At 24.8% G+C, this 14,233-nt stretch overlaps 1 protein-coding gene across 1 annotated transcript; it reads left to right on the forward strand.

The window, feature by feature from the left end:
* Nucleotides 1–852: 852 nt before the first annotated feature.
* LOC127288140 (neuropeptide Y receptor type 2-like) lies at nt 853–14,094 on the forward strand. The gene is made up of 7 exons (XM_051315430.1): nt 853–1,629; nt 2,378–2,641; nt 8,368–8,679; nt 9,349–9,576; nt 12,161–12,343; nt 12,419–12,616; nt 12,891–14,094. The coding sequence occupies exons 3-7, from the start codon at nt 8,575–8,577 to the stop codon at nt 13,482–13,484; spliced, it is 1,308 nt and encodes a 435-aa protein (XP_051171387.1). The 5' UTR covers nt 853–1,629; nt 2,378–2,641; nt 8,368–8,574; the 3' UTR covers nt 13,485–14,094.
* The last annotated feature ends 139 nt before the right edge of the window (nt 14,095–14,233 follow it).

Here is a 14,233-nt window from a genome sequence, read left to right on the forward strand (position 1 = left end):
CTTTCTACGAGTGAAATTTTTTAATATCAAAAACTAATAGTTAAAAATATAATTCAGTTAAACTTTTTTTTAAAAAATATATTATAACTGTAAATGAAACTTCGATAATTATAAAAAAAAAATTTGCAAAATATCGAGTTACATTGATATATTATCATGTGAGTAAGAATGAATTTGTCAAAATATTTTTTAACTTATTGAAAAAAAATTATATTAATTCTTTGACAATTAAAATTAAATCAAAAATTGAAAGAACTTATTTATTTTAAATTGTATTGTTATTTGAAATTTAGTTTATGTATTGACAAATCGAAAAGACGACTCAATTTTTATTCACATGAAATATTTGAATTGAAAATAAATATATGTATTATATAATGTTAAGAATCGACTATATACGTTTAGATAGAAATAATATTAATACTATACATATATATAATTTTAGAAGATTTATCGTAATTTTGTACTCTGATTCATGTATTTACAAACTATTAACACTGTAGGTGTAAATTACTTATAAAAATTTTTTTTTTAATTTTAGAGCTTTCTCTGTTCGTTATATTCCATGACTGAGCAGAGATAACAAGTATATGCGATTAAGCATCTTACAAAGAAAAAAAAAAATTGTAATAAATTGTACTTAAGAAGTCAGATGTGCTTTTAAAAAAAGAAATCTATGTCAAATTTTGCATTCGCGAAAGCAGTGCAATAAGCATTTAATGAAAATAATGTCCAACGAATGAAAGGTTTGTACTTCTAGAAAAAATTATAAATTTCATGTACTTATGAAATAAAAAAAAAAAAAAATGAAGAAAGAACCAAAAATTTCAACTTCGCAATTTAAAATAAAAAAGAACTGTTATAATTAAAGTTGATTTCATAATTATTTAAAAATTTTGTTTTTAAAAATTAAAAAAACACTTGTAATTTATTTGATTTATTATGTTTCTGGATTATCACGATTATTATAATTGATCATTTATTTTAAATTGCGAACAATTTTTTAAAAGGGATATTTTTTTTTATAATTTCCTCTCATTTATTTTTCTTTAGATAAGTTTTAGTCTCATCGATATTGTGGAAGGTCAGGATTGAAGAGTGAGAAAGATTCGAGAGGCACATATATATAAAATTTGTAAGACAAATTAAATTACTGGTAATGTATAATAATATTTTTATAATATTATATATAAACTGTAAAATGAAACTAATTGCTTGTTAATTGTTTTCTTTAACTTTTTTCTATATATAATATGATTAGTTATAATTGTTATATGAATTCCAGGTGTTTGAGTGCAGCTGTTACCCTACCAAAAGCAGTCAATCACTTTAGGGGTAGATCCCTTGTTGAAAGAATACCACCACAACAATTTCTTCTACTACTACGATTACAATTTTGATATGTAGAGAGAATGTGCCGTTCGGCGCACGTTGATGTCGCGTCGCGACGCTTTCCTGGAGTGGGATTCCGTTGGATTCATAGTGAATGATATGATAGACGCCGGACATCAGTCAGCAGGAAGCGCTCAAACGTAATCATTCTTCGGATCTACGCAAATCATTTTGTCTCTCAAGATAAGAAATTACAATTGTTCTCATCAGTGATACAAATTCAACAATAAAAAAAAGGTAAATAATTTTTTTTTCAACAAATATATATTAAAATAGAAAAATTCAATTTAAAAAATTAATTAATATAATTATTAAACAATAACTTATTAATTAAATTAAAATTTATTTTAAAATAATATTTATTTCTATTTAGATAATTAAATTATATTTTGTATTTATTATTTTAATCAGTCTTTATATATTTGATATTTTTCAAAATAAAAGGTATATGATTATTAATACAAAAATTAAAAAAATTTGTTTAAATTGATTTATTATTATTTTAATTGAAATTAATTTGAAATGTAATTTTAAAATTGAAATATTGTGTGAGAGAATGTCTAGACGGATTATGAAAAAAGTATGAATTCTCGAGTAAGATACGTGATAGATCGACTTACACCTGTTGACATAGACTATGTCGATGTCAAGGGTGCAATTAAAGTTATGGCATATTTTCATCTCAAATATAGACGTTTTAATTTTATTGAAGCTAAAATTAGAAGCGTGTCTATAAAAAAAAGGAAGGAAGAAATTAATCCCTTTTTTATAAATATTAATTTAATGAATTAAAACAATTATTTACAAATATATTAATTAGTGAAACTAATTAATTTTGTTAATTAATTTATTTCTATAATCAATCTAATAGCTTTGTTGAGAATTGTATAGAATTTTTTTTTAATGATCCCTTTTATTATTATTATTTTTTAAATTTATTTATAAAAATTAATTTTAATTATTTTTTAAATTATAATTTTTTCAGATTATAAAAAAAAGAAGGTTAAAAGAAGGAATCGCTTTATTTTTCTCATTTGAGATGAAATGAGAAAATGGAAAAGGAAAAATTATGTGTTGGACAATAAAGGAAATCTATTTTTAACGTCGATTAGGATCATTAAATGACCATAAAGACATCAATTTGGGATTGGGACGCAGTTCCAGTATTTAAAGACACACTTTATTGAAAGAGGCAGAAGATTTTCCACATGATTATTTGAGAAACACGAATGCTCCAACAATTGCAAAGGTATGTAAATTTAGTTAAATAACTTTTCATTATATAAATATATCAGTTTAGTTTATGTATTAATTCTCAGATACTTTAAAGAAAATGTTATGATTAATAATATATATCTTGTATATATTAATAATAATATAGTTATATTATCAAGAAATGATAATTAATTAATTAGATTCAAGTTGAAATTAAATAATATTTATTTACATTATATGTGAATTTATTCTTTTTATGTCAAGAAATTAAAATAGATTTCCATATCTATATCTATATATATAATATGAGAAAATAGATGTCTGTGTGATATTCTTTTCATTTGAAAAGATTCTTCTTTAAAAATCAGTATTTGATTTTCAGATAATTCTTGAAAAGCTTTTGAATAATTTTATAAGCTTCTACCTACGCTTTATTTATATAAAGGGCACATGATATATAATTGAAATTGCTTTGCACGCCTTAAACAGAACTTTAATTTATTCTTAGAATCATAATAATATTAATCATGATTTTCAATTAAAAATTATTTTTGCTTCAAAAAATTTTTTTTTATTATTTACAAAATATTAATAAATTAATATTTTTTTAATTATTAAAAAATTAAAAATTATATAGAATATAATTTTTGTTATCTAATAAGATGCCTTCGATTATTATTATACAATTTTTAATGAGTACTTATGAAGAAAACTTCTCAAGTGAACTTTTCTTTTTTGATAATTAATGTTTCCTTTTTTTCTGCAAATAATGTGAAAAATAAATTATATACACTTTTTTTTAATAGACTAGAAATTCAATGATAACTTTAGTAAAAATATGTAATTAAAATTTTTGAACAATTATTTTAATTCCTCGTGGAAATATTAAATTTAATAAATTGAAAAAGTTTATGAACGCTACATTAAAGTTTGCCAGGAGAGTAGAGAATGCGCGCAACCCCAGTTTTCACCCTGAGAATATGATACAATCATACGAGTGTAAAGTCTTTGAAATTAATCGACTTTCACTAAAATATCCAATATAGATTTTTCATTTTTATAAAAAGATATTCTCAATATAAAATTTAAAATGACCTGCACTTTCAATCGTACATACTCTTATATTATCTTAAAAAAAAAAAAAATTGAATAATTAAAATATGTAAAAATTGTCGAATAGAAATACCTACATGTAATTTATTTATTTTTTGTTGTATTTCTATTTATATAAAACATACAAATGCCAATCAGAGAGTAATTTTATTTTCAAGCTGGGGTATATATAAAGTACAGAATGGTTAAATTTTCTCAGTATGAGACTCATTTGTAAATGTAATGCTGAATACCTTTTATATATTTTTAATTCTAAATATTATATTATTTATTAATCTATTAAATTCTTTTAAAAATACTCCGTTTATATAGAAAATTTAAAGCATTGAATTTTTTTTTTTCAAATTCTTCAAAGAATCCTCCAAGGAAAATATAATAATATAGATCTTTCGTAGTGTACCTGACAATGAAATTGAACCTTTAAGAAGATTCGTGAAAGTTTTTCTTTTTTTTTTTTTCCTTGACCTTGTGTCACATAACATTTTATCAAACCAAAAAAGGACGTTTAATAAATTTATTTTCCTCAGGATAAAAGTAACTCAATAGAGAAAAGTTTCGCCTAATAGTTTTATTAAAAGAAACTTGAGATTATATTTTCTTATAAAGGCTGTCAAGTTGGAAAAGTTTTAAGAATAAATTTTTAAATTAATTTTTTTTTTCAAGATCATCGAGTTTTTGTAGGTTTTATGTCATGATCTATATATATATATTCCTATGAAAGAAAAATCAAAAATAAATTTTTTCTCTTTTGGAAATGTTATTTAATTTCCAGAAATTTAATTTTTAAATACTTTTTTGTTTCGAGAATTTTCGATGATGTGAGGTGGGGATTTAAAATGTTTTACACGCGCTTTATAAATCATTCTGACGAGTTTAAAAGCATTAAATGTCACGATGATCGTTTTAAAGAGTCAAATCCCAGCATCATGATGTAAACCAATGGGATAATGAAAAATTCTGATTCACAAAATAACGTTTTTGAAAAAATTCTATAGAATTTGTCGATAATTACAATTTTAGGAAAAAAATTTCTCATTATGTTTTCATTATAATCTAGACGAAATATTTAAAAGATCTAATTTTCCCTCTTATTGCAAGAAATTATTTCCTAATTAAAGAAAATTATTTAAAAAAAATTTTTTTGTTTTGTTCTATTATAGAACAAATTTATTTTTGTCTCTAAAAATTTATTCTCTTTTTTTCCAGTCAGTAGTGATTATTATTAGAATTGTAAATAATTCATTAAGCTAATTTCATCCGTTGGTGATGAGGGAAAATTATTAAAGACTGGTATGACTTATTTTACTAGTTTTATCCTAGAATCATTAATAACACTGTATAAAATAATTGTTGAGCATGCGTGAATCGATTCTGAAGTTATATTTATCAAAATCAGTATATTTTTAATCTACGTGGAAACTGGGTTTCAATGAATCTTGATATAAATCGATTGCATTCTCTTACTTGAAATATTTCTTTTACTTTCTCCCTTAATCATTCATAGATTCTTTCTATATGTAAAAGAGATGAATAAAATTTTTACTCGTGAATTTTTAAATTCGAATTATGTTTTAGAGAATTTTTTTTTTTTTTTTTGATTTCGATTTTATATTAACTTCTATTTTGATAGGATGGAATTATATCGATTGAAAAAAAAAATTTCAAAAAATGTCTGTTAAAATTTATCTCAAGTCGCAAATAATTTTCAACGAGAGATTTACCGTTCTTGTTGGAAACTTTTGCAACAACGACTTACTTTTATCGCTAGTTCCTAGACGGCTTTCATCGTCACAATGAAAAGGAACGATTCTTTTTCTTTTTTTTTTTTTTTGTATGAGTAGTGCACATCGCTCTCTCATCGAATTCACGAAATACGGGAAATCTGCCTTGGGATAGAGAGAACTTTGCCCCCTTTTTTTTTTCTTTTTCTTTTTTTTTTGTCCATCCCGTCTTGATGATGATAAAACGTTTCTCTTTTTATTTTCGTCAAGTGAATACTTTATTTCCTAATGTGAATGCACACAAATATATATTCAAAGAGGAGAGTCCCGAGAGTAATGAATAGAAATGTCTATATATATAACATGGAATCGTTGAACTCCAACTGAATCCGTATAGAAACAAAAATATCCCCCGTCAATGTTTTATTGCGAAATTGATTAGTGATTATTCCTGGGTTTGATCGATTAGAATTTTTTTTTTTTTTTTTTATTTTTAAAAATAAATCCTGGATGGAAAATCTTTATTCGATATCCAATTAAAATCCGACCACGTTAATCAGTTATAATTCGGTTTTATTGAATGTTGCACGGAGAGGAATAAAAATAGAGGAGTTGATGGTGAAATTTTAATTGCCTCTCGCTGATGAATATATCGGGATTTTACTTTAAAATCTTATTTTATTTTTTTATTTTGTTTATACCATATTCATATTGAGATTAATTAAACAAGTGTATATTTTTTTTTTGATACTTTTATATAGACTTTTTTTTAGAATATGATTGAAATTTTAATGTTCATTATATTGAAATTCGCGCATATGAATGTTTCATATTTTTTTTTTTTTTAGGTTTTCTTTAGTTTAAAATCTTTATATTAAATTCATTTAATGTAAAAGCTATTGTATAAGTGTTAAAGTCTAGACAATTCGTTTCCTCTGCTGTTGAATAAATTGGTCTCCTGACTTTTCTCTATTCTGAGGTCTTGCAGCGCTTATGAAATATGATGATACATATTTTTAAATTAAAACCACAGTAAAAACAAGAAAATAATTTAGTGTCAAGTTTTTAATAAGATGACACATTTGCACGTGGAATTTATTCCAATTAATTAATTTTTTTTTTTTTTTTTTTTGATAAATTACCAAAAATTTATTTTTATTTTAATTGTATACTTTTTAAAAAAATTATTGGAACAAATGTAAAATTTATATTTTTAATAAAATAGAATCAGATTTAGTAAAATAACAAGTGTGAAAATGACACTTTTACGATCAACTTTTACATCCTCATCAGTTTTTTTTTATTTCTCCCCTAAAATTTGTTATATCGAAACTTTATGGGAGGGGAAAAATATTTATTTTTAAAAAAGTCAAATTTTAGGTAGTAAATTTTTTTTTAACCTGACCTATTTTCTAATTTTATGCTATTATTTTTATAACTTGTGATTGTATATATACTACAATATTATAATATTCTCTCATTTTTCAGTTCGAATAATATTTTTCATTTTCTCACTGACCTCAATTTTCTTTCTTTCAGATATTCAAATTTCAAATTAGAGAGCATGGACGACTTTTATTGGCAGTTTTTTTTTTTTATAACGCCTTTAACTTATTAAGTTTTGAATTTCTATAAAGCGCAGTAATCGTAAAATGGTCAGCATTTATATAAATTGAGATTTGTGAATTAATTGAAATTGAAAAATAATATTGATCTGAAATTTTTTTTTTAGTCATTAAATTTGTATTTATTTGCATACTTAAAAATAGGGGACTATTTTTCAACCTCTTGGAGTAATTACTGTACTTGATGCACTTCGTGTACGATGTGCATCTATTGAGATAAAATGGACTTTGTTTAACGTATGTGCACTCACTCAATGTTGGAGAAAAAGGGGGTTGAGTCACGCTCTGACTGATTAAACGTCAAGGGAAACTGTGCGCGAGTAGTAGAGTTGAGAAAAGTTGAGTTACTTTGGATTCGAGTTGTTGGATTTTCAATCCAAAGAAACTTGCTGTCTAAATGACGAACGGAAGTCTAAGTTCGGAAAGACAACTTTCAAGAGGATACCTATCGATGCCAAATCTCCTTTAACTTTTTTAAAACTAAAACAGAAGAAAAGTCGTCGTGAAATTTCTCTCCGCATCTTATACTATATTTTATTATCTTTGAGGGGGAGGGTGTCATTCAATTTTTATTAAATTTAAACTCCTTGATATTGTATAAAATGATACTTCAATTTTCATCAATTGACACTTGAAATATTTCAATTGATATATTTAAAAGAATTTATTTTTTTTTAATATTTTACTTTTGAGAATTTTTAATTTATATAAAAAAATACAATTTTTTGTAAATTATTAATTTGTTTCGTGATAATTTACCCTTTTTTGAAGATTGAATCTTACATTATTTTGAATAGTCTAAAAAAAAAAATGAAGTTGTGTGACTTCATTGAGTGAAGAGTACTTGCAGAGATCTATTGAGGAGTAACAATGATAACATTCAATAAATACTTGGTTCATTAGAACGTGCCGATTGCCTGACTGAACTAATTGGCACTTGAATTTCGATCGATGTCACATTGTGTTCATGAAAAGTCCCGTTATATTGTTTCATCAAAATTTAGGCTACGGTCAGGCCAAACTGGTGTGATTTTGTCAGGGACATGTTTTCTTTTTTACAATTGACTTTTTCTTCTAAATAATCACGTCACCCTTTTATTTATGGGTTTTTATTTCTTTCGTTGAGATTTTTTTTTTAATTTAACTCAAAAATATGTTACGATTGTAATTTTTATAATCAAAAAATGAGAAATAAATAATAATTTAGAATAAAAATTGACGAATTTCGATTTTGAAAGATTATTTCTTTTTAAATGTGAATAATTTCGTTATAATAAGTTTTCTTTTTCTCTTGTTTTCAGGTATATATAGTAATGGACTTTTGGTGACTTTTTTTCGTTTGCTGAAAAACTCCCAGGACACATGGGGAGGATCAACGATGAATATTTACCGAAAAACTTGAGAGAACGATTTACAAGCTGGTCGTGCAATGATGAATTTTTATACGTAACCTAGGTGAAAAAAAAAAGAGAGAGAGAGAGAAATAAGGATATTGATCAAACTCAAAGATGAATACTTCATATCTTTTGGGAGAAGATGAAGATTGGGGACAACGATATTATTTTACCTACTATAGTGAATTTGGTGATAGGAAAGGTACCAGCGGTGTAGAGGTGAGAAATTTTTTTTATTTTTAAAACATATTTTTTTACAGTTTTTATATTTTTAGATCGATTTAAAAATGTAATTAAAATGAAAGTGAATTAATTGAAAGTAAGCAAAAAAAAAAAGAAAGTTAATTTTGTGTAAATTATTTTTCTCATTTCCAATTTATTTTGACAAATAAGAAAATTAAGGAGTTTTCGAGAGACAAGAAAGGAGAAACTTCCTATATATATATACGAAGCCCGAATCAACATTACGATGGATTAAGAGATAACTTTGTACTCTTGAGATAATTCGCTAACTCTTTGTATTTATATTCTTTTTTTGAGAGCATTGTCCTCGAAATTATTCTATTTAGTACCTGAGATTTTTATCAAAAAAAAGTTTAAAATTCCTTTTGAAGAATTTGATATTTATATTATGTAAATTTTAGAATTGCAATTGGGAAATGTTTTAATTTTTTTTTTCTCAAGTTTAGAAAGTAGTAGTTGAAAAAATAAAAGAGTTTTAAAAATAGCTTTAAAAATAACGTATACTCAAGATAAATATTTTGTTTAGTATAAGGGGGACTTGCTTTTCATTCCCTTGACATTAAACTTTACTCTTGAAACAAGATTGCACATCTGGGGGTGTTGTTTCCGTCCTTTGGTACTAAAGTAATTGGTTTTCGGTTTTAGATTTTGGTCCTCGCTGTCACGTTCGTGATTGCAGTAGCCACTAATTTGGGAATGGCAACATGCGTCCTGAGGTACAAGGAAATGAGAACACCAACGAACTTATGCTTGGTGAATCTTGCAGCTGCGGATCTACTCTTTGCTTTGGGCGTTCCTGCGGTCGCCTACACGAGATTAACGCAGTCCTGGAAATTAGGCGATGCAGTCTGCAGATTAATTCCATATTCTCAAGTATGCAACTTTTTTTTTTCATTTTATTCTTTTTTTATTCTATATAAAAATGGATTTTAAATTTTCTTTTATCTTTCTTTTTTTTTTATTATTTTTTTCATTTTATTTTTATTTAAATAAGAAGCTTGTGCAAAAGTTCTAGCAATTTCTCATTATTTTCTCTTTTTTTTAAGCTCCAAGAAAATGTTTTACTTTATGTTATACATATTTTATTTTCAATATTATATATTATATATATATAATTAATAATTTTTCCTCTTTTTGTGAAGAGCGAAATTCGATACAGTTATGAAAAGAAAAAGACAATATTTCTACTTGGTTACCCTTTCATTTCGCAATAATTAAAGCGAATCTTAATGACAGAGAAATAATAATTATTATCTTACAAAAAAATTCTTAGTAATTTTGTTTCTTTTGCGTGCAAAAGGAAAATTAATTTCATTGGCATTTCATTTAATATTGCTATATACAATTGAGTTTAAAATTAGTGAACACAAAAATATAAAATATAAATTATTATTATTATTATTATATAAAAAAATATAAATTCGAGAATATTCTATTTTTAATTTTTTAGTAAAAAATCATATAAAATAAATCTCTAATAAAACGATTACAATTCATGAATTAGTTTGAAGAAATTAAAATGGAAAAATTATTATTCGAAGCAGTTACTCTATTGTCCTGAGAAAACATTGAAAATGTTTCTGGATTTAAGTTGTAAAAGCAAACATTCCATCATACTGCATTCGAGGTACATATAGAAGACTCATGAATATTCGTTTTCCAAAGTAAACAACTTTATTAAATGCAACATTCAATATAACTATATATACTCAAATGGGATTCTTATAAACGATCCTTGTTCTTTTATTCAATTTAAAATAAAAATATATACGTTTTAATTAATAATAGAGCAAATAAACTTTTTTTTAAATATTATTTATAGTTTTAATTTTTAAAAATTTAATATAAAAATTTTTAATTTAATTTTTATTAGTTACACTTAATTATTATAATTGACGATTTTGAGTCATTAAATCATTGTTTTCTCGATTTTTCTGATAACAAAGTTCTCTCGAGATTCCTATAGTGAAGAGTTTATGTCAAATGAAAAGCGAGAAGAGGGTGATTTAGATTCTAAATGACTGCCTCATAGTCAATACGCCTCTGATTAGTTTCACAAGGATTGAATTGAACAGAGCGACAAAGTTTAATTGCGTTCCTATACTTCAATTTTATTGTTATCGTGTGACGCAAAAGATATGGATAAATTTGGATACTAAAAGAAATCAAATCTCTCAAATAAATGAAAATAAAATTATTTATATAACATTAACAATTTTTAAATAATAATAATTAATTTTTTAAATTATTTAATTATATAGAAATTATATATAGAAAGAAAACATTATTTAAAGTATTATTTATTTTTTAAAATGAAAATTTGTATAATTTAAAATTTTTTGTTTAAAGTTTTTTTTTTTTTTTTTTTTTTAATAACATTAATATTTGACGAATGATTATAAAATTTCTTTGCTCTCTTTGATATTTTATTCCTTTTTTCTAGTAGTACATTTTCCAGGAGGTTGCTTACAAATTCCATACTTGTATGTATTTGTGAATGTATAACATAAGATTTGCGTTTGAGTTTCTTCTCCCTAACACCATTGTGGTTTTTTAGTCCAGCTTTCAAATCTCTCACGCTTCTTAAAGCTCAAAAAGAAATATTCTTACAAAAATGAAACATACGCGAGTTCATTTTAGTTACTACCAATCTCAATCTCTTGATATATTCTATATATTTTTCAAACACATGAAAATAACGAATTTATTATATTTTAGAGAAAAAAAAATTCCTTATTTTTGTTCAAAAAGGAAAGATTTTTCTTTTTTGTTTTTATTTTCTATCTTTTCGTGAATTATGTAACAGTTACGTAAAAACTCACTGTTTCTAATTTCAGTTATTTCATGAAATATTAATATTTCTTTGACACTATACGTAATATAGACAATAAGAAAAAGGTACATAATTGAGTTTTTTTTTCAATTCTCTATTTTAAATATAATATAGATATAGTTTATTAATTACTACTTGATTTTCCGTTTTTTACCTTTATCTCACCCACATTTTGTGCGTCACATACACACACGACAACAATAAAATTGAAATAGAAACGTAATTAAACTTTGTCGTTGTGTTCAATTCAATTCTTATGAAAGGATAATGATGTTAGAGAGGAGAAACCCAAACGGGAATCTTATGTCACCCGTCGGAATTGGAATTTTTTTTTCTTACGAAAAATAAAATAACAGATCAAAGGAGTTTATATATCGATTTTAAAATTGATGAAAGAAATTTTTTTTTAAATAAAATACTCTCTGAATATGTATTTTTATACTTAAGAATTGCGTCTGTAATTTAAATATTTATTTTTACATTTTGAAAAACAAATTTCTTTTCCCCTATTTTTGTAAATGGAATTACATTTTAAAAAATATTTCAAAGTAATATAAATTTTATGAATAGAATATTATTTGATGCATGTAATTTAATTTTTTTTTTCTCTCTCTTTGCTTGCAGTTTGTTTGTGGTTTCGTTTTGCTGTGGACGTTAACGTTAATATCGATGGATAGACACAGATGTTTGGCTGTTGCACCTTATCGAAGCGCCTTGACAGTTCCTCGTGTATTGGCTGCTGGTCTCACCACGTGGATAATTGCGGCACTAGTTTTTTTACCTGCCGTCTTTTGGTTTAAATCAAGGGTAATTTGTTAATTTATTTATTTTGCTAAATTAGAGAATTATTTTTCGTAAATATTTAAATTATTAAATTTTCAGGTTGTTAAAGAAGGTATAACAATATGTACGCTAGTTTTTCCAAGAAGTGAAATAATAAATGTTTCTCTATGTTTTACAATTCCAATTATTATAATTGCCTGTTTATTGCCAATGGGACTTTTGGTTTATCATTATCAAAGAATTTTTCAAAGTATTTTGGACACCAGAAATAGATGGGCTGTTCCATGTGTTGTACAGGTAAATAATCTTCCTACGTTCATTTTACACAATTAATAGCAACGTAAACAACTTTAATCCTTCAATCAATTGGCAAAATTAATCTACGCAGATAGAAACTACAATTAACAATAATTAATATTGTCTTTTGTATTTGTCGATTTTTTTCTTCATTGTAAATTTAAATATATATATAAAAAAAAACTTTATTATATTTCGATATTTTAAAAAATATATAAATTTTTGAATAAGCAATTTATAAATAAATTAAAAAATCCTGATTTAATTAAAATAGGACGGATCGGGAAGAAGAGACTCGGAGCTTTCAGTGGTTGGAACACTGGTACCTTGGGGAGGTAGAAAATTATCCTCTTCGTCAGTGACAGGAGGGCGTCAGGGTCGTGCTGGAAGTTTATCGCAACACGAGGAAATTCGCTTACATAAACATTTACGAGTAGTGAGAATTTTATTGCTAAATGTTGTTGCCGTTCTTGTTATGTGGTTACCAATAACAATTGTCATGTTTTTAATTTATCTCGATGGTAGTCGACCAACTGAGGATACAAATTTCTTTTTACGTTCTCATCATTTTATTTGGACATTAGTTATAGCTCAATTTAATACTGTTGTTAATCCATTACTTTATGGTGTTTTTTCTGAAAATATTCGAACTTGTTTTGTGAAATTTTTTCAACGCGATAACAATAATGGAACAAGTGAACGTGGAAGTGGTGGTAATAGTACGAGAAAAGGTGTTAAATCATTGGAAGTGTTACAGGATAGATTGGGTGGTCCTAGAACTCCAAGAAGTTCATCGAGACCGCCAAAAAAAAGTTCAAGCTGCAGTATCGGTAGTATTATTGAGGTTCCAAGTTCGGAAAAAATGTGAAATTTGAAAGAAATAATTTAGTTTTTTCAAAGTCTGAATCTTATCTAGTAAGTAGTAAATAATCAATGTACAGTGTATATTATCTCAGGGGTGATAATTTTTATATTTAATAAGATTAAATAGAAAATTCACTAATGGGGCTTTCCAGTTGTAAATTAAGTTTTAATTAATTTTTAATACATATGTAGGATTCTTTTTAACGGATTGAAGAAAAATTCTAAATTTAAAAAGAAAAATGATTTCTCTTTGTTTTACAAATTTCTTTGTAAACTTTTTTTTTAATGTTCTTAACATTATTAAAATTCGAAACTGCTGTTAAAATTTCAAATGGAAAGCTTCATAAAAGAAATGTAAGTTTAAAACTCTTAACATGATTTTAGAAGAAAATATTGATACTTGACAATTTAGTTTAGATAAATATAAGGTAACGAATTTTGGAAGAATTGTAACATAAATAAAAAATAAATATTACTCGTCAGTAAAAATAGAGAACATATCTTGTAATATATATTTATATATATTTAATTTAAATTATTGTAAATATAGTATGTTATAAATCTTCTAAAATTCAGTCAAATTTACTTGAAAATAAAGATAAATTTTTCAATTATTAGTTGCTTTATACTCTTCTGTAAATATATTGTAAAGAGTATGATTTTATGTTTAGCTGCATTAATTAATTACTTTTCTAATCAGGAATAATTATAAAAACATAATTTATATTTGATAATTGAAAACAGGGATCAAGA

Source organism: Leptopilina boulardi, unplaced genomic scaffold (genome assembly GCF_019393585.1).
Source record: "Leptopilina boulardi isolate dan_hultmark-lab unplaced genomic scaffold, ZJU_Lbou_2.1 LbouV2_38, whole genome shotgun sequence".
NCBI classification, from domain to species: domain Eukaryota; kingdom Metazoa; phylum Arthropoda; class Insecta; order Hymenoptera; family Figitidae; genus Leptopilina; species Leptopilina boulardi.

Coding starts and splice junctions, on each gene's coding strand:
- LOC127288140 (XM_051315430.1), top strand. CDS start 8,575: ATGAATACTTCATATCTTTTGGGAGAAGATGAAGATTGGGGACAACGA. Junction 12,344..12,418: donor TCTTTTGGTTTAAATCAAGG/GTAATTTGTTAA, acceptor TTAAATTTTCAG/GTTGTTAAAGAAGGTATAAC. Junction 12,617..12,890: donor CTGTTCCATGTGTTGTACAG/GTAAATAATCTT, acceptor TAATTAAAATAG/GACGGATCGGGAAGAAGAGA.